The 23,305-nt window shown below is 57.7% G+C and overlaps 2 protein-coding genes across 10 annotated transcripts in view; one reads left to right on the top strand and one right to left on the bottom strand.

Annotated features, from left to right (window-relative positions):
* Positions 1 to 10,497, bottom strand: part of IKBKG (inhibitor of nuclear factor kappa B kinase regulatory subunit gamma) — a 29,754-nt gene extending 19,257 nt beyond the window's left edge. For 3 of the 7 annotated variants that reach the window (XM_058714090.1, XM_058714089.1, XM_058714092.1), the window contains exons 1-2: positions 5,118 to 5,441; positions 1,237 to 1,438 (exon numbers count right to left, since the gene is read on the bottom strand). In XM_058714090.1, the coding sequence (XP_058570073.1) occupies positions 1,237 to 1,423 (187 nt within the window). In that variant the 5' untranslated portion in view covers positions 1,424 to 1,438; positions 5,118 to 5,441. Of the gene's footprint in view, positions 1 to 1,236; positions 1,439 to 2,069; positions 2,223 to 5,117; positions 5,442 to 10,323 lie in introns of those variants that run through there. The other 4 variants (XM_058714095.1, XM_058714096.1, XM_058714091.1 and 1 more) reach the window with 4 other exon arrangements.
* G6PD (glucose-6-phosphate dehydrogenase) lies at positions 5,562 to 19,209 on the top strand. Of its 3 annotated transcripts, none has more exons than XM_058714086.1 (13): positions 5,562 to 5,779; positions 6,666 to 6,793; positions 14,014 to 14,051; positions 14,133 to 14,241; positions 14,893 to 15,110; positions 16,078 to 16,236; positions 16,401 to 16,526; positions 16,842 to 16,935; positions 17,302 to 17,488; positions 17,774 to 18,009; positions 18,100 to 18,176; positions 18,262 to 18,354; positions 18,455 to 19,209. In XM_058714086.1, the coding sequence occupies exons 1-13, from the start codon at positions 5,668 to 5,670 to the stop codon at positions 18,543 to 18,545; spliced, it is 1,668 nt and encodes a 555-aa protein (XP_058570069.1). In that variant the 5' UTR covers positions 5,562 to 5,667; the 3' UTR covers positions 18,546 to 19,209. The 3 variants fall into 3 exon arrangements, with proteins under 3 accessions (XP_058570069.1, XP_058570070.1, XP_058570071.1); XM_058714087.1 differs by lacking the exon at positions 5,562 to 5,779 and adding an exon at positions 5,899 to 6,053; XM_058714088.1 differs by lacking the exon at positions 5,562 to 5,779 and adding an exon at positions 6,146 to 6,433.
* Positions 19,210 to 23,305: the final 4,096 nt, after the last annotated feature.

Here is a 23,305-nt window from a genome sequence, read left to right as displayed (position 1 = left end):
CCTCTACACCCAGCCTGACAAACTGTCACCCCAAGTTCATCTTGCCAGAGCACCCTGCTGGGGACCAGCAGAGGCCACACATGTAGCTGTGGAAGGTGAGCTGTCTCCCTGCCCCCAACCTGGCCACCAGCTCTATGTGACCCCAACATAGCAAGGCATTTGACAACATTAAGGACACTGTTTGTTGTGATAACTGGAGGAGTGCTATTGGCATCTAGGGTTAGATGCTAGGGATGCTGCTCGATACTATGCAGTGACCAGGACAGCCCCTAGACGTCTAAGCGTGATTACAAGGCGGGGAGCAGGGGTAGGGTACTGTCACACGCCAGGCAGAAATGTGCCCCTTCCCAAGGGCGGCCACCCTGCCTGAGAGGCAAGGTGCAGGCCCCTGGGACCTGGAGAAGCTGCCGCACAATACCAGTGAGGACGCGGCAGGTGAGCGGGTGGGGGCGGTGACGAAGACAGACAGGAACTGGTTCCAGGTTCCAGGAGCCGCCGCCGGGCCTATGGTCGCGCCCGCACAAGCTGAACCAGAAATGCTCTTTCCCAAAGCAGCCCGAAGGCCCTTCCCAGGGCAGGCCACGCCCCCTTCCCAAATCAGCCCCCAGGCCCTTCCCGGAACAGGCCACGCCCCCTTCCCAAAGCAGCCCGAAGGCCCTTCCCAGGGCAGGCCACGCCCCCTTCCCAAAACAGCCCCCAGGCCCTTCCCAAGGCAGGCCGCGCCCCCTCCCAAAGCTGCCCGCAGGCCCTTCCCGGAACAGGCCACGCCCCCTTCCTGGGAGCCTCCCGGCTACTCCCAGGATAGCCAGTGCTTCCTGATGGATCAGGAGGAGGCAGAAAAGTCTGGCCCTGTTGGCCCAAATGGGGCAACTCAGAACGGTGGCTCCGGCTCCAGAGCTCCCGGTAGGGTCGGCCTGCACTGCTGTCCAGCTTCTCCCCGTGCCCACCCCTGCTTCTTCCCTGTCCTTCCCTTCCCTTCCCCAGGACTGGTCCTGTGTAGGCGCACTCTAAATAAACTTCCTGCACATTAATCTATACCTCAGAGTCCATTTCCAGGGGATTCCCTCCTCAAACAAAAAGGGAGGGTGGCTGAGTTTGAATCACTAGCTGGCTCTCAGGTGTACTCCCACCCCAGACCCAGTAAAAGCAGAGGCACCAGTGAGGGGAGTAAGCCTCCCCCACCAACAGGGCTGGGACCTCTGACGTTTTACTCTGCACACCTGCTATCTTCCTCACCTCGGAGCTCTTGATTCTCCTCCACACAGCGTTGGAAGGTCTCAGGAGTGCCCTGCTCAGAAGGTAGGTGGGGCATAGCTGGCTTCCCCAGAGAAGACTCTTCACCCAGCACGTCCTGGTCCCCTGCCGGGCCGCCGCTGGGCTGCACCATCTCACACAGCTGACTCTTCCAGGGGGGCCTGCTCATCCAACAAGTCAGGGTCTGGAAGAGCAAGGCAGCAGAAGTGTCACATGAGACCCTCGCCGAATTCTCTTACCTTAAAGGACAGGGAGTGCAGTCTGTGCAGGAGTTCCAGGGCCACACTTTAAGCAGAATGCCAGGCACTGTGTCCAGTGTAATAGGATGCTAAAATGGGCTTTTCAGTCTAAACGGGGGATATACTTTTGTTCCAAAGGGAGGTGCAGGCCCATATGTGGGATTAGAAAGGCTATGTATGGCTCAGCACTTGTTATAAACCCTGTCTGGCACCTATCTCCAGGCCGTAAACTGAAATTAAGAATTTAGGGGTGCCTGGGTGGCTCAGTTGAGCGTCAGACTCTTGATTTCACCTCGGGTCATGATCTCGAGGTTCAATAGTTTGAGCCTCTTGTCAGGCTCCATGTTTACAGCATGGAGCCTGCCTAGGAGTCTCTCCCCCTCTCTCTCTCTGCCCCCTCCTGCGCACGCACATTCTCTCTCTCTTTCTCTCTCTCAAAATAAATAAACTTAAAAAAAATTCCCTAGGGAGTGGAAATTAGGGAGAGAATTATTTTTGTAGGGAGGTATCAGTGTGCTGTGAATCCTACCTGCTACATACACCTCCGAGCAGGAGTGAAGGGTTTTGGCCCCTTACCTAGTGTAGTGGGTTGAATGATGGCCCCCAGCAAGATATGTCCACGTTCTGACCTTATTTGGAAAAGGGGCTTTTTGCAGGTGTAAGTAAGTGAAGGATCTTGAGATGAGATCATCCTGGATTAGAGTGGCCTTAAGTCCAATGACAAATCTCCTTATAAGAGACGGAAAAGGAGAGACACAGACACAGAGAAGACAACGTCACAACAAAGGCAGAGAGTTATGTGGCCAAGAGCCAAGGAATGCCTGGAAGAGGCAAGACGGGTCATCCCCTAGAGCCTGCGGGGGGAGCGTGGTCCTGCAGACTCCTTAATTCCAGAGTTCTGGCCTCCAGAGCTGGGCGAGGATAAATGTGTTACCTTAGCCACTCGGCTTGTGGTCATCTCTGACAGCAGCTCTAGGAAATTAATCTGCCAAGTAAGGGGAGCTTCAAGGACACTGCTCAGAACCACGTGAGTGTTCCCTGGAGCTGAGGGCTAGAATGGGACATCCAGTGTCTGCTGCGCACTGAGGGATCTGAAAGTGGGAGCTGGACTGGCAGCCTAAGAGAGCAGGCTGAGCTGCGCGCACTCCCCCGTGGACTAGTCGGCAATGTGGGGCAGCACTAGCCTGGAGCCCTTATAAATTCCACCCAAGAAGACTGACTACCTGGAGGAGGAAGCCAATCCCAACACAAGCTTCCAGGAGCAGGCCTGCGCTCAGAGAGGACGGCTTTAACGCTGAATAAACTATTATACTGATAATGCTCCCCTGAACGCCCCACTGAGCCATCCATCCACAGGATGTGATGAGCCACCAGTCCTTCCCTCAGCTTCCAGAAAAGCGCACTCTCCTGGTTCTCCTACCTCACTGGCTGCTCCTACTCAGGCTCTTTCACTGGATCCTCCTCACCAAGCCACCCTATCATGTTGTGGTGCCCCAGAGCTCTGTTCCGGGGTCTCTTCTCTAACATCGGTCACCCCAATACAGAGTTCATTCAGCCTCTCAGTTTTAACCCCCATCCTCTTGCTGACGACGCCCAAACCCAGCATCTCCACTTGGATATCTAGTAGTGTTCTCAAAACTAACCTTAAAATTGCACTCCTGACAGTCCCCAAAAGCTAGTCCCCACCCTCCCCCCCCCCCCACAGCCCTCCTTATTGTCAGTGGATGGCAAATCCATCCTCCAGCTACCAGGACAGAAACCTTGGAGTCCCTCTGGACTCCTGTGTCTCTCGGCTCACGTCTAACGCATCAGGAAATCCTGTCAAAACGTATCCCAGAATCTATTTGATGACAGTGAGCAATTAATACTATTTTAGGTGTGATAGTGCTATTTTGTTTATGTTTTTTTAATCCTTTCTTAGAGATGCATACTGAAATACTTAGAAGTGAAATTATACAGTGTCTGGAATTTGCTCCTAGGTACCTATCTCCCCAGCAGAAACAAAAACATATGTACACACGCAAATGCTCACAGCAGCATTACTCACAATGGCCAAAGAGTGAAAATGACCCAAAAGTCCATCAACTGATGAGTAAAAGTCCAGCACATTCTCATGCCAAAAAATGGACCAGTCTTACACACATAAGACTAAAAGAAGCAACTCACAAGAGACAACATATTGTGTGATTACATTTATGGGAAATGTCCAGAACACGCAAACCCATAGAGACAGAATGATTGGTGGATGCTTAAGAGCTGAGAGATAGGGGGTAATGAAGGTGACAGCTAACGAGGTGCAGGGTTTTTTTGGAGTCATGAAAATGTTCTGGAATGAGATAGTGGTGATGCTTACGAGGTGCAGGGTTTTTTTGGAGTCATGAAAATGTTCTGGAATGAGATAGTGGTGATGGTTGCACAACTCTGGATATACTAAAAACCAGGGAGCTGTACACTTTAAATAGGTGAATTGGGTGGTATGAAAATTAAGTCCCAAAGCCACTATTGAAAATAATAATAACAAGAGATGTGTGTGAGAAGCATAAATTAAACAAAAGTAGCCCTGGGGTACCTGGGTGGCTCAGTCGGATGAGCATCCAACTTCAGCTCAGGTCATGATCTCATGGTTTGTGAGTTCGAGCCCCGCGTCGGGCTCTGTGCTGACAGCTCAGAGCCTGGAGCCTGCTTCGGATTCTGTGTCTCATTCTCTCTCTGCCCCTCCCCCACTTGCGCCCTGTCTCTGTCTCTCAAAAATAAATAAATGTAAAAACAATTTTTAAACAAAAGTAGCCATGAGTTGACAACTGTCAAAGCTGGGAGATGAGTACATGGGGTTTACTATTCTATTCTTTCTACTTTTGTACATCTTTGGACTTTTTCATAATAAAATGTTCAAAGCACCACCATCTCTCATCTGGATTACTGCGATAACCTCCTAAAAGGTCACCCTGCTCCTACCTCTTGTCCCCTATAATTTGTTCTCCCCACAGGGGCAGACTGGCCTAACAGGTCATTCTGATCACGTCCCTCCTCTACTCTGTTCCCTACCAGTTCCTCATTGCCCTCCGTGTAAAAGCCAAGGTCCCTAAAACGGCCTGCAAAGCCCTCAACTGTCTGGTCCCTCATTGCTTCTTCTCCAAGTATTCTCCCCTCACACACTCTACTCCAGCTACAGTGGCCTCCTTGCCATTCCTTGAACACGCCAGGATGGCTCATCCATCCCCAAGTCACAGAAACGGTTTGAGGTCGGGTAGACATTAATCGTTTTGCAAAGCGAGGCACATGAAGTAAGACACGTAGCTGCCAAACTATATTTGAAACCTTTTTAAAGAACTTGACCTCCAATGCAGTCAAGTTTGATGAACAGAAAATGTCTCGGAACTGGAAGAGTCATCCACGAAGCAGGGGTGTGGTCAGACTCCGCAGCGGTGGCGGAGGGCGGAAACAGTCCCGCTCGCCAGCAAGGTAACCCGGCCCCTGCATCTGCCGGCCGCGGCCGGTGCGCTACAAGCAGGCAGCAGAAATGGGCCAGGCCCAAAAGGAAGGGGAAGCCTGGATGTCCGGGGGAGTCTCGGAGGCAGCGGAACGCCCACCGAAAGTACCCTGTCTTCGAGAAGACGACCACACCTGTCAGCAGAGTCGGTCCGACGTGAGAAGCGCAGGAACAGCGAGCCGCGAGCACTCCTAGGGCCCCGGCGCTCTGAGAAAGTCCGGGTTCTGCGGTCACCTTTTCCTTCTCCCGCTGCCGAAATTCACACTTCCGGCTTCCGGTGTCGTAGCTGTAAGATCCGGAAGTAAAACACGCAAGCCCCGCCCCCACCCAGGAGTCGGCAGAGATGTGGCAGAGGCTACTCCCGAGGGGAACCCGAGCCCGTCAGCCTTCGCCGGCCCACAGGACGCTCCCAGTGATATGCAGCACCTGGTGCTTTTCGGAGCATCGCGACCCACTCTCACCCTCGTCTCTCGGGCGGGGGTCTCCAGCCTCCAGGCGGTGGGCCGCCCCGCCCCCGCCAGGGGAGGAGCTAATAGGGAGCCTCCTGGCTGCAGAAGGCCCCGCCCTGGAACAGGGTCAAGGAGGTGTGGTCACACTGCCGGCGGAAGTAGACCCCTCCGCGAGGGTGCAGGGCCGCCCGGGACGGGCGAAAAAGCTGGATTGTAGGACCGGGCCGAGCTAGCGATGGGTACGCGGGCGGACAGCGCAGAGCTGCGCGCGGACCCGCGAGGCAACGAGGACGCGGCGCAGCGGCGACAGGGACAGAAGGCGCCACACGGCCGGGCGGCACGAGCAGGTGCCCAAGGGGCGGGGCGGGCCAAGGGTGGGAGCTTAGCGGGGGCGGGGGCCCCCAGCGTGGGATGCGCGCGCACCTCCCCGCGCCCGGTTTCCGCCCCGCCCATGTGGGGGAGGGGCACGCTGAGGCCCCGCCCACGCGCGTCGCCTGAGGCCGGTCAGCTCAGATTAGGCGCCCGCCCCCGCTGGTTAAATGAGCCGGCGGGGCACAGCCCCCGGAAACGGCCTGGGATTCAGGGGCTAGGAGCGCGGCGTTCGTCGGCTGTGAGACGCAGGTAACGTAGGGGCCAGGCGCCGCGCCAGCAGAGGAGCATGCTGTGCCGCGCGGCCCTTTGATTTGCCATGCTTGGGAGCGGGGCCGAATGGAGAGGGTTTAATTGGTCCCAGTGTCCCCTGCATCTCTCCGTTGAACCCCTGAGGAGATAGAGACCCTGAGAGGGGCGGCGACTTGCCGGCGTCTCCCAGCTTGGCCGGAGGAGCGCTGGAACTGCACCGTCGTCTGCGTGGTCTAACATGCTCCCGCTCATTGTGGAGTTTCCGCTGGAGTCTGGGGTGAATTGGTCCCAGGCAGGCTACGTAGCGCTCCAGCAGTTTTCCATAGTCCCGCAGAATTGAGGCTCTTGCTGGCATCCACCAGTGCTTTGAGTGTGGTAAAGTATGTATATTTTGTAAAGTATGCCATGAAAAAAAGTTGCCTGGATAGTATGGTGGGAGCCCAGAGCCTGCAGTTTCTAACTCCCCAGCCGTCCTGTTCCCCAGCCATTCAGTGAGTGGTTTCAATAATCAGGCATCGCTGGGTGAGATCCCAAAGGACCCCTCCAGAAGCGGACCAAACTTCTCAATGCTCTTCTGTTCTGTGCCCTGTCAACGAGCCTTTCTTTAACCAGAGAGCATCATGGCAGAGCAGGTGGCCCTGAGCCGGACCCAGGTGTGCGGGATCCTGCGGGAAGAGCTGTACCAGGGCAATGCCTTCCATCGATCTGACACACATATCTTCATCATCATGGGTGCATCGGTGAGTCTCCCCGCGGGCCCCACATCTTAAACAGGCTTCGAGTGTGACATTGCCTCAGGTCCCTTCCTGCTGGGTCCCTGGGCTTTCCCAACTCGTTGTCGTGGGGCCCCAGGGGCTCCGCTCCACTAGGCCCTCCCTCTTGCTCCTGCCCGTATGCCACTATCTTCCCAGTACCACACGGTATAAGTGCACTGCCAGGTGGTCGTGAAATCCGTGTGCAGCCATTGACTATAGACCCATGTCCTGGAGCGGGGGGTCCTTAGAGACTGTCTGGTCGGACTTCTTCCTTCACGGGGAAAACCGAGCTGCCGACAGGGGAGGCTGTTCACTTTGGATCCTTTTCCAACCTCTTTGCGGCTTGACAAATGTCACACAGTTAGTCCCAAAGGCAGGATCTGAGGCCCGAGCTCCACCTTGTCTCTCTCTACCACAAGTTTCCCCGGAGGGGGAAACACTCGACCTTCCTTTGAATACCATGTCATTACCCAAACTTCCACGGCCTGCTGAGGAGCTATGATCTGTCCCACCCCAGCCCATTGTATCAGCTGTGGAACTGCCATTTTGGTCCAGAAGGTCAAAGTAAGAGGTATAGCACGTGAACTGGACATGATGGAGGGTGGAGACAGGAGGGGGCTGGGGGTGCCTAGTGGAGCCATGACCCCCCCAGACTAAAGCATCCCGCCGGTGTGCCCTGTGGAAACCAGATCTGCCGGTGGCAAGGTGAGCTGCCAGGGTTTCATCTCCAAGTAAAAGTGATCTCTCTTCACCTTCCTCCTGGGCAAGACCGACAACCTGCTAACCATCCCGTGACAATTTCTGCCAGTAATTTGTACAGTCTCAAGCAGGAATTCTAACAAAGTAGCTGACTCTTGACAGGGTACACGTTGTCTCTCTGTGCCTTCCATGTCAAGGTCCCCTTAGCTCTGGAAGAGAACTTGGTTCTTTGTTCATGTATCATATGCAGAGCCTCTCCTTGCCAGCTTTTGTGATTCTGATCAGAACTCAGAAAGGGAGGGCAGGACACAGTGCTGCTGGGGGGAGCACTCTGTCAGAAGGTGGGGGGAGGGCAGGCCACCCCAAGCACTGTCCTCTGAGTCCATAACCCCAAGAGTAGGGGGAACCCGGGGACATGGGGCAGCGGGGAGCAGCCTTGGTCTCTACCCTGGCCCTCCTTCGAGGGAGCACGTTCTGCTTCGAGGAGCCATACCTGTATTGGCCACAGACCTTCCCACCTAGGACTCTGACCATTAGGCTGTTCGTTCAAGAAACAAGTTGGAGCAGAAAGCTACTCAGGATTGTTCTTCTTCCTTCCCCCGTCCATATAGCAGCCTGTCATAGGGCGCTCCACCAGCGGACCCCAGCCCACAATAAATGGCTTAGAACTCCAGGCCCTCAACTCTTAGATGCTTTATTGAGAGCATCCAAGCTTGCTGTGTGACTGGCAAGTGTCTTTCCTCTCTGAACCTCAGTGTTTCCACATAGCAAATGAGGCCTTTTGAAACAGATGTCAAGAGACTTGGAGCTGAGCTAATTCCCTGATTGCTCACTGCCTTCGCCTATGGCCAGCTTGGGGTTGGGCAACTTTTTTTGCAATTGATAGGGTTCCCCTTTGCTCTCCTCTGCCCTGAGAGCAACATCCAGAGGCTTCCAGAGCAGAAATGGGAAGTGCCACTACAGCAGGGTAGGGTGGGGGGGGGACCCCTTGTCCTGAGTTGTTTCGCCCGTTCTCCTGCTCAAGGGGGCTGGGGCCAGGCGGGTGGGCGTCCCGTGCACAAGCAGCATCTAGAACAGCTCCCGCTGTCTGATGCCTGCCCCCCCCCTTGTAGGAGATAGAGCGGCACTGGAGACACACTGTGCCACAGCCTGATTCTGGGAACCAGCAAGTTCCCTGCTCGTTCATCCATTAAATCGTAGTCAGTGGCTTCTCTGCAGTGTAGTGAGCAGGGGCTCTGCCTTCTTTGTGTGATCTGTGTGCTGGGCCGAAGGGACCCAAGGAGAGTTGGTAGCCGAATAAGAACTCGTAGTGGCGCACGTGACAGAAAATGGAAACAGGCCCTTGTGTCCCCAGCCACCTCCGGCACACAGCTCCCATGAGGAGGGCCTTCCGAGTGAGGTTTGCAGAGCCAGGGTTGGGGAGCACGCGTGCAAAGAGAGGAGCAGGTGCAGAGCCGCCAGTGGCCAGCAAATGCCCCAGGGCAGGCTGGGCCCACAAGGCCACCCTCTGCCCCTTCCTCCTTCCTCCCCTGTTTACCCACCCCTCGCTCTCACGCCTAGCTTCCTTGCTGGGAGCATCCTGATGCTGGCTTACGGAGCTACCTGATAGGCTTTGAGCTGCTCTCTGTTCCTCTAGTGTGGCCGTCACCCCCTTGCTCAGGACTCCTGCGCCCAGCCGGGGAAGGAGTGGAGGTACTTACTGTACCCGTCGGGAATGAAAGAAACAAGTTTCTCTTTACAGACCAGTGTCGGAGGGGAACCTTGGGCCTGGCAGGTCACCTCCTCTCCCAGCTGATAAGACCGCAGATAGGCCAGCGGACTCTCCCCCGTAGAGGATGGAGAAAGGAATGGAGGAGCGGGAGAGAGAATAGGACAGGGAGTGGGCCTGGGCAGAACTGGCTCGCTGCAGGGTTCTCGGCGAGCCCCTTGCCTCTCTAGACCTCAAATCTTCCCACCTGGACTGCAAGGGCCATGGATTTGATGGGTGTTCAAGCCTCATGCCCGTATGACCTGGAAGCACTAGTGCCTCTCTCCTTTGGGGGCATTTCTGGGCTGCCTTTCCCCCTTGGGTCGATAAGATTCTTGCTGTGTCATGATGACCTTGGCACTTCCCCAGAGGCCTGATGATTCACGAGCCCCAGGGTGTAAGAGGGAGGCCCTTTTGTTGGTTTTGCAGCTGAGCCTACCTCGGCAGCCCCCAGGTTCTCCCCGGCTGTCAAGAGCCAACTGGGCCCCAGCCAGGGCCCAGCCTCCACCCCAGGAGTCCAGGCAGATCCTTGACCCAGGTGACCCTCGGGGGACCTGGGTGGCCCACCCCTGCCAGGCCTCCAGCTGGCAGCCAGCCTGTGAAGCTCTCTGCTGTACCCTCCGCCGTAAAATCCTCACACAGAGATGTCGGCAGTGGCTCGGGTTTATAACGCTAGAAGCTGAGGTCAAGCCTAGGTGGCAACACGCAGGTGGTGGCCTAAGTCCCTGCGCTCCAGCTGGGACAGATGTTGGTACCTGGAGATCTTAACGAGGGCCGCTTCTCCTGCTAGGTCACCACAAGTGTCGGGGCAGCTCTTTCCACTGTGGTTCTCAGGCAAAATGAGGGGGTTGGGAAAGACGAGACTTCCAACCGCATTTCACCCAGAGTCCCTGTGCTCCACCCCACCCCCACCCCCACCCCCACCCGGCTCATGGCGTGCTTTGATTTGGTCGATGCCTTCCCACGTTCCTTCTTGCAAAGGAGGCTGGTCTAGGCTGGTGGGGAGGGCGGGCCACTTCCCTGGAGCAGCCGCCAGGACCCCCTACCACTATCCTGGGTCCCACCTCACCTCTCCCGTGGTTGACGTGGAACCCAGCAGGCCTCTGGTCACAGGGACTGAGCTGAACAAGGCAAGCAGGTTCCGTCGCTGGTTAATCCCAAGGGGAGCAGCAAGAACAAACAGCTTAGGGTGTTGGGCACCGTGACTCAGCAGACAGGAGGCTAGTCCCCTGCCACCAATCCATTGCCCGCAACCTGTCCCGATTCCTGTCAGCCTACTGGAATTTGATCGTCAGCAAACATCACCTGCCACAAGGAAGGTCGGGAGGTGTTTGCAGGCCGTGGTTCTGATTGTTTCTCCCGCGGGCTGGTCCCCAGCAAACCGGTCCTCTCTGGAGCACGCAGGGCTGAAGTGACCTGAGCAGTGTCTCCCCCCAGCCCCACTGATGGGTCACTGTGAGGAGTGCCGTAACGAGGGCTGCTGGGCACTGAGGGACGTGAACAGGGAGCTCACTTCCCAGGCTGGGGGTTGGAGTGGGACCTTGAAGGACCAGTGACAGAAGCCATCTGAAGGTGGCAGTTACAACAGGGACCCACACCAGATTCCTTGGGGGATCGATTGTGAACAGGAGACGTGGGCACGGGCACCAACACAGGGAACCCTGGTTTGGGAACCACTGACTTTGGGAGTTTGGGGTCCCATTGGAGCCTGGAAATGACACAGGGAGATGACAGAAACTTGCCTGCATGGGGACATCGGGTCACCCAAGGAGCAAAGAACAGGAGGAAACTGGAGCAAACAAGGCACCCCCGAGCCTGCACCCACCCCCACCCAGAGTCGGGATCTCCCACCCAGGAGCCCGCTGGGTGCCTTCCTAACTGCTTGTCTCTTGCGGGGGGGAGCATTTAACCAGGCCAGAATTGCTTTGGTTCTGGTCATGTGGCTTCCATTTTGCAGCTGTTCATAGAAAGGAGTTTATCCAGTAGTTACATTGCTTCTAAAAGGTAATTTCACATTGAATACTTAGGTCCTCTTCCCTGGAGTTCGTTTCTCGGCCTGCGGCAAGTCCAGTACACCCCAGCCTGGCTTCCTCTCTCCCCGATGATTGGCAATGCTTGGCGGAGCTCGGGTTCCCGCCCGGGGCCCATCCCACGCTCTAATTGTAGGGCACACAGATGAAAGGGCTCTCTGCTTCTCTGTTCTTCCGGAGCCCATGACCATTCTTGCCCCTTCCTCTTCCACCTGGAGCAGAGAATTCCTTTGTTAGCTTACAAAATTCAACCCCGTTGGAGCGGGGAGAGAAGGAACTTGGTGATTCTTTTTGGGGTGGGGGGGTCCTCTTGAATATCTGGGATTCGCCACGCTGTGGCTCGAAGCTGCCTTGTGTCCAACACCCTTTCGTTTTGGAAAATCTCGCACATCCACAAAGTGGACAGAATGACGCGGCGAATGGCCGCTGTCCGTTGGCCGGCTCCCATGACTTTCTGCCCCTTGTTTTGCCCATTCCCCAGCCTCTGCTCGACTGTTGGATTGAGGTTTGGTTTGGTTCGGTTCGGTTTTCAGGGTTTGTTTCTTAGACGAAATCTAAATGTTGACTGAGCATCTGGGTTGTCCCGAGCGCGGGGCCACCGCGAGTTAAGGCTGCCTGCCGTGAACGTCCGCGTACAGTTTGCGCCGCCTCCTCTCCGGCGCTCGGCGCTGCTGGTCGTTCGGATCGCAGCCATTCCAACAGACGTGAAGCAGCATCTGGTGGTTTAACGCGTGTTTTTCTGCCCCCTGATGACCTTGCACACTTGCTCGCGTGTCTGTTAGCCATTCGTTTCTCTTCCTGGCTGAGTATCCGGTCGATTTCTGATTGCGTTGGTTTCTTATCTTCCCGTAGGAGTGAGTTATATATTCTGGGTCGTAGGCAGAGCTTGCCTCCAGACGGGCTTCCCTCTTGCCGGCGTTTCGGTAGGGCCCCCTGGTGAAGCGCCCTAGTGCACGGGGTCAGGGTTTGGTTCTGTCGGGGCCGAAAGGTTTGTGGCCGCGATCCGATTTCCTGCATGACCATCACCCACTCAGGTCCCTGTCCATTTGGATGGATTGGATTGTTCTAGAAATTTGTCCATTTCGTCGAAGTTGTCAGACATGGCGGGAGGTTGTTCATAAAATGCCCTTTTGTGTTTTCCTGACTGTACTTTTGTCCTGTTGAACTCCTAATTCTCGGTGCGTTTTAGAAAAACAGTCTCGCCAGAGGGTTGTCTGTCTTCATTAGTCTTTTTAAAAAACCAACTTTTGGCTCTGTTGATATATTTTTTCGGTTTGTTTTCCATTTTATGAATTTTTAGTTTTCATTGTTTTCTGCCCTGTAATTTGTTTGGCATTAAAATCCTGTCGGGCCGCATGGGTGGCTCAGTTGGTTGAGCATCCAACTTTCAGCTCAGGTCATGATCTCACGGTTCGTGAGTTTGAGCCCCACGTTGGGTTTGCTGCTGTCAGTCCAGAGCCCACTTCCGACCCTCTGTCCCCATCTCTCTGTACCCCTCCCCCATTCACACTCTGTCTCAAAAATAAACAAATATTTAAAAATAAAATAAAACAAAGTTCTACTGTCTTTTGTCTGATTTCTTAAGTCTGGCACTTAGCTCTTTAGTCCCAAGCTAATGTCAGCATTTCAGGCCATGCCTCCTAGGTTTTCATATATGCTACTTCTGTTGCCGTTGGGTTCTAGAGTTTTCAGGTTTCCTCATTTAGCCTGTGGGCTGTTTAGAAGTGGGCTATTTGAAGGGTGCCCGAGAGGCTCAGTCTTTTGAGTGTCTGACTTCGGCTCAGGTCATGATCTCCATGGTTGGTAGGATCGAGCCCCGCATCAGGCTCCATGCTGACTGTGCGGAGCCTGCTTGGGATTCTCTCCTTCTCTCTGTTCCTCTTCAACTCGTGCTTTCTCTCTCTCTCAAAATAAATAAATAAACTTTAAAAAAAAAGTGGGCTTTCTGAAACTTTTTTTATTTTCGTTTTAGAGAGAGCAGGCGTGCACACATGAGTGAGCAAGGGAGGGGCAGAGGGGGAGAAAGAGAATCTTAAGCAGGCTGGGTGCCTGGGTGGCTCAGTCAGTTGAGCGTCCGACTTCAGCTCAGGTCATGATCTCGCAGTCTGTGAGTTCGAGCCCCGCGTCAGGCTCTGTGCTGACAGCTCAGAGCCTGGAGCCTGCTTCCCATTCTGTGTCTCCCTCCCTCTCCGCCCCTCCCCTGCTCATACTCTATCTCTGTTTCTGCCAAAAATAAATAAACATTAAAAAATTAAATTAAAAAAAAAAAAAGCAGGCAGCACGCCCAGCATGGAGCTTGACACAGGGCTCGATCACAAGACCGTGAGATCACGACCTGAGCCGAAATCAAGAGTTGGACACTCAACCGGCTGAGCCTCCCAGGCACCCCGGAAGTGAGCTCTTTGGCCTGGGTTTTACTGCACTTGCACCTGAGACTGGAGACCATGGTTTGGTCACAGGGCAAGCAGGTCGGTGGACGCTCCTCCTGGGATGAGGTCCATTCGCCCCAGGGCAGGGTGGCTACTGTGATACAGGGGTGCCGTCGGCCCAGGGGCAGGGTAAAGGGCTAGCGCAGGCTCTAGTGCCAGCTCCTCTCGCTACTTATAGGGGCGAGACAGGTATACTTGTAGCTGAGCGGTGACCCTGGGCGAGTGCCCTGGTCTCCAAGGCGAGACCATCTAGGCACTGCCCCCAGCTTCTCCTAACCGTGCCTGTTCCCTCTGCCGCAGGGCGACCTGGCCAAGAAGAAGATCTACCCCACTGTCTGGTAAGCATGTCCCGTACTGTCCCACTGCCCCCAGCCCTCCCGACCCTCCCCGCCCTGGCCACAGCCGTGCTGTGCCCTCAGGTGGCTGTTCCGCGACGGTCTTCTGCCCGAAGACACCTTCATCGTGGGCTACGCCCGCTCCCGTCTCACAGTGGCCGACATCCGCAAGCAGAGCGAGCCCTTCTTCAAAGTGAGTGGCATCTGGGGTCTCCGTGAGGGACATGCCCCCTTCCCGTCCCATCACAGGATGCCCTTTCTTCCACGTACTCCTGCTCTCTGGGACAGGAGCCTTTGTCCCCTGCCGTGGCCAAGGCCAAGGCCTTGTTAGGAAGATGGCTTGGAGGCGCTCATGCCCTCGCAGTTGTCATCCTTGCCTCCCCCCAGGCACGCACACTGCCCTGGCACACTGGTGCACAAAACCCTGCCGGCCCGAGAGCCCCATCTCCCAGTCCCCCTCTGACCCAGATATATCAGGTCCCCCCTGCTGCGCCCCCCTCCCCCCGGGGCCAGGAGCCGAGAAAGTCTCTTCACCGCAGAAATCTTACAGATCTGCCTTTCCCAGCACACCGCAGTTTGGTGTAGTGACTTGGGAGAGAGATCTCTCTCCGGTGTGTTTCTCCCAGGTCACAGTTTCCTGGACGCTAACTTGTGTCTTAGGGCACAAGGCCCCCAGGGGTGACATGCTGCCTCAGCCTCCCCCTGTGGGCATGCAAAGCTGACAGGATGGGGGTGTACCCAGTGTGGAGCTAGGATGACTGACCGCTGAGGGAGCCCGCCCTGGCTGTGGGAGGACAGACGGAGGGCTGGCGAGGGGCAACGTCCCTGGCTCCGTTTTTCTCAGGCCACACCGGAGGAGAAGACCAAGCTGGAGGAGTTCTTCGCCCGCAACTCGTATGTGGCTGGCCAGTATGACGACGTGGCGTCCTACAGGCGCCTCAACAGCCACGTGAACGACCTTCACCAGGGGCCGCAGACCAACCGCCTCTTTTACCTGGCCTTGCCACCCACGGTCTATGAGGCGGTCACCAAGAACATCCATGAGACCTGCATGAGCCAGACGTAAGGCTTGTCTTTTGCCCTCCCTGCCTGCCAGGTGTGCCCTGTGCTGGTCTGGCCTGCCCTGGCGGTTGTCCAGAGCCCCTGGGCCAAACTAGTCTCCGGAGTCAGAAAAAGGTGGTGACCCTTGTTTGATCTGCACGTGAATTAGCTCTCCCCAGAAGACAAAAGGGTATAAGTACAGGTGCTTTGTAATAGCATTTACTAAACATGCTACCTCACTTGTTTACCCTGGAGATCCTCGTGCCCCTCGTGGTCCATCTTGCTAGAAATCCAGGTTTCCCTGGCAGCTATCCCTGCCAGGACCACAAGGTGGCAGTGTTGCTCCACGAAACTCCTGCTGCTGGTTCCTTGTTCTCTGGGGTTTTTTTAGTGCTTCCTAAGGTCACCTTCGTGGCCACAAGGTGGCAGCATAGCTCCACAAGCATGTTGCTTCCTACAGAACACCAGCCCTGGCAGTGCGTCCTTTCCAAAGCCAGTTGTCTGTTTCACTTTGCCTCGGTTTTGAATGCAAAATGCCATGTTAACTGTCCATGGGAAATAGCAAAGAAAGGGACCTTTTTTCATTTTAAAATCCGTGGAGACAGCTGTGTCCCTGACATCCGCTCCCCTCCCCATCCCCCAACTAGCTCCCAGGCCACTCCTGAAGATCCAGTGTGGGGCTGGAGGGGAGCGGGATCCGCTGGACGGAGCACTCTTGCTAGTCAGCAGCGGGTCGGGCCGGAAGGCTTCCGAGGAAATTTTGAGTGTGGCATTGAGGGCTGCAGTCGACGGCTGTCCTCGGGTCTGGGGGCTGTGTGCCGAGGTGGGGCAGGAGGCCTTGCCTAGCAGAGCTTACTGGTCATCTGAGAATGCACAGGGGAGGGAAGGCTCTGCCTCTCCTTGAGGAAGGGACCCTGGGGGGTGACAGGGTTCTGGCCCCCACTCCCCCAGGACGGGTATGGGGTGATGTGGCTCCGGGTTCCCACAGAGGCTGGAACCGTGTCATTGTGGAGAAGCCCTTCGGGAGGGACCTGCAGAGCTCTGACCGGCTATCCAACCACATCTCGTCCTTATTCCGTGAGGACCAGATCTACCGCATCGACCACTACCTGGGCAAGGAGATGGTGCAGAACCTGATGGTGCTGAGGTCCGGCCAGGGCCGGGCAGGGCAGAAGCCATGCAGCTGGGGAGGCGAGGGAGGGGGGAGGGGGGGCGGCCGGGGCGGGGCCGGGCATAGGGAGGGGCGGGGCCGTCCCGGCCTGATGTTGCCCTGGCGATGCGGTGCCACCCTCCACTGCGCGCCTCCTGCAGATTCGCCAACAGGATCTTTGGTCCCATCTGGAACCGGGACAACATCGCCTGTGTCATCCTCACTTTCAAGGAGCCCTTTGGCACCGAGGGCCGTGGAGGCTACTTCGATGAATTTGGGATCATCCGGTGAGAGCCTGTCAGCCTCCCTGTCCCGGGGGCTTCTCCTCCCCCCTCCAGGTTCACATTCGTGGGTGGGTGTGTGAGTGGTCAGTGGTGACCGTGAAGTGATGGTTCACTGTCTCTTTCCTTGACTTGAGGTGACGTCCAGGGGTAGCCATGGGCTCAGAGCAAATGTCATAGCTTGTTGCTAGCAAGCCATGTCTGAGGTGCCATGTGCCCGGGCGCGGCCGACGGGGAGGGGCTGGGGTGAGCCCACGCCTCCCCCCTTCCTCCCAGCCTGGAAGCCCCTGACGTGCGTTGCGCGCACTCTTCCCTCTGCAGGGACGTGATGCAGAACCACCTCCTGCAGATGCTGTGTCTAGTGGCCATGGAGAAGCCCGCCTCCACTGACTCGGATGATGTCCGCGACGAGAAGGTGGGTGCAGGCGCACCCTCCTGGTCCCTGCTGCCGGCCCAAGAGCAAGAAGCCCAGGATGTCACGTCCCAGGACCGACAGGACCCGTGGGCAGTTCAGCACTTAGCCTCTCCCTCAGAAAACAGGAGAGCGGGTCCAGGTGGCCCCAGAGAGGCCTTGGGTGGGAGGCCACGGCCACGCCCCTCGGCAGGGTACGCGCAGCTGGCCGGGCACCAGCCCCTGTCCGCACAGACCAGGCAGCCCTGTGGGAAGCCCGCACACGGTCACACGGCCGCCTCAGGCCGCTGCCGTCTGTCCCCTGCATGGCTGCTCCACTCAGGTACCCAAGGAGCTCCCCCCACCCCCCCACCCCCGGCTCTCTTCCAGGTCAAGGTGTTAAAGTGCATCTCCGAGGTGCAGTCAGAGAACGTGGTCTTGGGCCAGTACGTGGGCAACCCCAGCGGAGAGGGCGAGGCCACCAAAGGGTACCTGGATGACCCCACGGTGCCCCGCGGCTCCATTACTGCCACCTTTGCGGCCGTTGTCCTCTACGTGGAGAACGAGAGGTGGGAAGGTAGGTGGTGTCTCCAGGCCTGGCGGGCGGGCCGGCGTCTACCCAAGGAGCCCTCGTTCCCAGGGTGTGACCCGCTTGGGCGCGGCAGCCAGTACACGTGGGGCGCCGGGCCCGAGGGGCGCTGGGCGGGAGAGGCCGCCTCGCCGCACACGTGCGCGCTCGCCTTCACCCCCACGTCACGCTCGTTCACACAGCCCCCGCCTCACCCCCTCTCTCGCCCCCTCACGCGCACTCAGCCTGGGCCGCTGGGGGAGCGGGACCTGAAGTCAGCTCCGCCTCAACCAGGGGTGCCCTTCGTCCTGCGCTGCGGCAAAGCCCTGAACGAGCGCAAGGCCGAGGTGCGTCTGCAGTTCCGCGACGTGTCCGGAGACATCTTCCAGCAGCAGTGCAAGCGCAACGAGCTAGTGATCCGTGTGCAACCCAACGAGGCCGTGTACACCAAGATGATGACCAAGAAGCCTGGCATGTTCTTCAACCCTGAGGAGTCCGAGCTGGACCTGACCTACGGCAACAGATACAAGGTAGCCACGCGCCCTGGGGCGGGGGGCGGCGGGGGGCGGCCGGGCGGGTGCGCGTGCATGGGCGGCCTGAGTACGACCCCCTCCCCGTAGAACGTGAAGCTCCCCGACGCCTACGAGCGCCTTATCCTGGACGTCTTCTGTGGGAACCAGATGCACTTCGTGCGCAGGTGAGGGGCGGCCCCGGGGCCCACAGGGCAACCCACTCCCCCACTACCCCGGGAACGACGCCAGAGCCACCCTATGTCCCCTCAGTGACGAGCTCCGGGAGGCCTGGCGGATCTTCACGCCGCTGCTGCACGAGATCGAGCGCAAAAAGCCCCAGCCCATCCCCTATGTTTACGGCAGGTGAGGCGCTGGGGCACAGAGCAGGGAGGATGGGCTGGGGGCAAGGGACGCGGGGGCCAAGGGCTCCCTCACATCTCCCCTCTGCCTGTCGCTCTCTCAGCCGAGGCCCCGCGGAGGCAGACGAGCTGATGAAGAGAGTGGGCTTCCAGTACGAGGGCACCTACAAGTGGGTGAACCCCCACAAGCTCTGAGCCCCAGGTCCCTGCCCCACCCGCCGTGGCCCTGTCTGTCCTGTTCCACCCGCTCGCCCGCCACCCCGAGCCCACGTCGGGAGGGCCTCAGGACCATAAGTCTCACATTCCTGGCCCCTGGCCACCCTGCCCGCTCTGTGCCGCCTGCCACCCTGGGCCTAGCTACATTCCGCAAGCACCACGCACTCAAGACTCGCGCCATGACCATCCCTAGCTGCCACCAGCCTTTCCTGAGCCACCTCTGTCTGCGGGAGGGAGCCCCAACAGGAGGAAGTGGCGTGGCTTCTCTGCCGGTCTGGGGCTGCTCCTACCAGGACAGGAGGGAGGGATGGCAGGGAGGGGCGGCGGGCAGGCCACTCCACACTCCGCCGGCTCTGAGCGAGCTCCTCACACCAGGGGTGGGGCGGGGGGCGAGCACTTTCTCACCGGTCTCAGTGCCACTTGACATTCCTGGTCACCTGCTGGGAGGGACCTCCGTGCCACCCCGCCGTCCCCTGTGTCATGGGTCCCCTGAATGTCCCTCCGCCCCACTGGCTCCCCCCGCCCCTCCAACTCCACACTCCATGGCCCACGCACCTACGGGGGGCCCCCTCGCCACTGGAAAAGCAGAAACAGCAAGGGGCACTCACCGTCTCAGCCCCCTGCCATTAAATCCACAGACAGACCTGTCTGCTCCCTGGTTGTTTCCTTCCTGCCACTCGCAACCATGGAGGAGGCCACCTGCACCTGATGCTGGCCCGTTTGGTGGAGGGCCCGGGGCCGCCCCGTTTTTGTCACCCACTTCCCTCCGCAGTGTGGGCTCGGGACCTAGGCTGTCAGCCCTGACCCCGGGTGTAGCTGTGGCCAAGCCCTGCGTCCCAGCTGCCTCCTGAGCCCCCTGTCCCATCTGTGCTCTTCACTCTGCACCGAACGCTTCCATGCACTCGCTGCCCACGTGGGCATCCGCCCTGACGACGTCCCCGCCCCGGCCGGCTCGCTTAGCAGAGTGGCTGGGGGCCGTGTACACACACCGCTGGTGCATGCTGGCAAGCGGGATCTGGGCACAAGAGGCAGAGGGGGTGCTGGGGGAGGGCGCCTGTAACAAGGTACCACGCCCGATGGGGTGGGGGGAGCATAAGACAATGGACTTTTATCCTGTCACAGTCCTGACGCCAGAAGTCTGAAACCCGCGTGTTGGCAGGGCTGCGCTCCCTCCGAAGACTCTAGGGGACGACCTTGCCTCTTCCACGTGCAGGTGGTGGCCAACATCCTTGGCCTTCCGTGGCTTGTACACACATTACCCCTGTGTCTGTCTGTGTCTCCACACGCCGCCTGGTGTCTGTGCATGTACGGCTCCTGCTTTCCCTCCCGAGGACACCAGTCTTGTTGCATGCATTCAGGGTGCGCTCTGCTCCAGCACGGCGTCAGCCTGGCTTCCCTTGGTTATCTCTGTAAACGCTCTGTTTCCAAACAAGGCCATGTGCCAAGGATCCAGGTGGACACAGATCAGGGGGACCGCTGTTCATCCCAGTACACTCCCAACAAAGGCAGCAGCCCCCAGTCTTTTCTGCCACCTCCCCCAGCCCCACTTGGCCGAGCTACAGGGACACAGCAGGAAGCGACACTGCAGTCCCTGCACTCGTGGCCTGGGTTCCACTAGATGCAACCAACCAGAAACAGAAGGACACCACGATCAGGTGCTGGTACATTTTGCGGAGGGAACAAGGGACCCAGAAAGACACCAGGGGAGGAAGGTTCCACTCCCAGGGAGGTGAACACGTACCCCAGGGCCTTGCGGCTGGCCTGCTCCCCGTTCAGGGAGGGAGAAGGCCCTCAGGCTGTTGAGGGCATTCAGCTGTGACCCCTCCCTCCAGCTTGACCCGTGCCCCACTTGGGAGGCAATCAATTGCCCAGAGCTTTTCGCTCCAACCGTCTAGGCCCATTCCTGCCTGCCACCGAGGAGAAGCAGCCAGCCTTAGCTCCTGCATAGCCCCCTCGCCCAGAGCTGGGATGGTAGTAGCTGGGAGCCTGGGTAGGGAGAGGCCAATGGAGTGCAGTGTGGCAGGCAGATTGCTGAACGCGGGGGGACAAACCAAGGCTCCCACCCACGACTCTGCAACAGCAGTACAGAGATGAAGAAACTCCAATGGTGGGCTGATCTGTTTCCCCTACATATGCTAGGGTAGTAGGTCACCCCTGGACCCATGACCTGCACCCTAGGGTGCCATCTCCATCCTCCCACCCCCTCCTGAAGCCAGGGAAAGTGGCACACCTCCGATTAAGGAAGGGGGGAGGTCACCGAGTTCACTGGAATAGGGATAGGATACAAACAGATCACAGAGCCTTGAGTGCCAGCTGGGTGGGAACTGGACCTCAAAACCCATCCTGCCCCAGGTCCATGCAGAGAAGCTGAAGACTCCATGTGAACAGGATTGTAGGCCAGGCTTCAGCCAGAGGGCAGTGGCGTTCACCCTTATTTCTAGTGCCTGTGGCCTCCTGGAGAAGGGGCAGTGGCAAAGGCTTCCCCAGGCGTCAGTGGGGGCCAGCCTGGGAACTCACGGGCTCTCCTGTAACACTTTGGCTCCCACATGGCTACAGAGAGTCTTTGTCCTTGGCTGTGGTGCAGCCACAGTGATGGGAGGATGAGCTGAAATGACAGGAGAGGGCTGGGCCCCGGAATGGGGCAGAATGGGTCCCTCCCTGAAGATGCGGCCTTGCCTTCCCCCCAGGGGGTACTGTCCTGCCTACTCCAGGGGAAGAGCCATCTAAGTCTGCTGCTGCCCTGGCCCATCCTGCAAACCTCAAATCCTCAAAATATGGATATGAGGATAATTTCAAGCCCTTGGTCATGGGGAGGAGTCAAGTAACTGAGGGTGCGGGAGTCCTTCCTGACCTGTCAGGGATCTTCAAGTTCAGAGTCCTTCGCAGTGCCCCACAGGCATTCATAGACTGAGGAACCCAGCAGAGCTGGATTCTGTCGACAGTTAGTCCTCCTGGGTCCCCAGGTCCCCTGGGGACCGTGCTGGCATGGCATGACCAGGGAGGGTGCTCCTGGGGGGAATCCACACAGGGGCAGCAGCAGGAGGCCGAAGTAGAAGAGGGACACAGCTCCAGGGCCAACAGCACATGATGACCATGTGTGAGCACGGAGGGAGGAGTGTTGGGGCATCCCAATCTCATCGTGGTCTGAGTGTCTCTCCTGCGACAGGCACATGGGCCCAGGTGACGGCAGTCAGCTGACATTTCAGATGTAGGTGCTACACTGGGGCAGACATAAGGGCCCTGCTGGTGACATTCAACTGTCGCCTGACCTCTGGGTGCCTCTGTGGAACAAAGCGGTGAGGGCCCTGATGAGGACAGTCGACTGTCCTCTCAGCCCTAGGAGCCTGCAGTGGGGACGAGGCATGAGATCCCGGGTAAGGACATTAAGCGGTCACTTCCACTCTGGGTAGCAACATTGGTGCTGGGGTATAAGTGCTTTCAACTGGCGCTGAATGTCTACACTGGGACAGGATGGGAGCACCTGTGTGAGGCCGACCAACAGTCCTGAGCTCTGGGGCCCTAAGTCCTGGGTCCGAGTTCCAACATTCAACTACCATTTAAGTTGATCGTACTCTAGGGCAAGGCTTGGAGGCCAGGTGTGGAGAGCCACCTTTCAGCTCTTCGTACCTATGCTCGGGTGAGGAGCAGGTGTGGGCACTGAGCGGTTACCTCAGGTCTGGGTCCCTACCCTGAGGCAGAACGTGAGAACCCGACACGATCCACAAGTAGCACGTCCGAAATGAGAGCTACACAGGCAGAGATGTGAACCCTGCCGGAAGGCACTCCGGTGCCTCCTCAGTGCTGTGGCCCCAGGTGACAACAGCATTTGAACGAAAGCCCATGTCTGTATCCATGTGCTGGAAAGGAGAATGAGGGACCGTTGAGGTCATTCAAGTGTCACTTTAGCTGTGGGTTATTAAACACAGAGGTCTGAAGGACTGGGTGGGGGGAAGCCAATTGTCCCTTCAGCTCTGGAGTCCCGCACTGTGGCAGAGGTGAGGGCATTCAACTGCCACCTGAGATCTGGTTGCCCAATCTAGAGGCCACAAGGCCCGGGTGAGGGGGTCTACTGTGGGGTAGAAACCCGCAGGTTGGGAGGCGGACCGTTGACTGACAGCTCCGTGGCCAGTTTCTACGTGGCAAGAAGCAGAGAGAGCAGTTGAGGATACCAGCTGGCACGTCCACTCCAGGTTGCCTACGCTGAGGCAGAGGCAAGGGGACTCAAGGAACAACAGTCAACTGGCGCCTCAGCTGTGGGAACTATGCTGGGGCACAGGTAAGAGGGCCCACAGGAGTCATTTTCTGCTCCTTCACGCTGGCTGCCTGTGCTGGGGCGGCAACATGAGGGCCTAATCCTCCGTATGTCCGGATTGAAAAAGAGTCCCCAAGAAAACAAGGGAGTTGTGCAAGGCTGTCCCACAAGGCCCCGAAGACCTGAAACAGAATGCCAGGCTTCTGGCCCATGACTTATATGGTGCCCGTGGGGATGGTGGGTGTGCCTCAGGACCCTCAGGGGGACTCATTAAAGCAAGCGTTCCAAAATGCGTGCTCTGAGCAAGATGTAAACAGTGGCCTCTCTGAACTACCAGTCTGGCAGATGCCCCACGTCTGGCTGGCAGCCCAGGAGCTCCGTCCTGGGCACCACGGCTACAAGCATTGCAGGAAAGAGCACTGAGGAGAGCACTGGTGTTTGACAGATGGTCAGCATTATGTCTGATACCAAATTCCGTGAAAAAGAA

The sequence above is a fragment of the Neofelis nebulosa genome, chromosome X (assembly GCF_028018385.1).
Source record: "Neofelis nebulosa isolate mNeoNeb1 chromosome X, mNeoNeb1.pri, whole genome shotgun sequence".
Lineage (NCBI taxonomy): Eukaryota > Metazoa > Chordata > Mammalia > Carnivora > Felidae > Neofelis > Neofelis nebulosa.
Note: the sequence above shows the minus strand (reverse complement) of the source record. Positions and strands in the feature narration are given on the sequence as shown.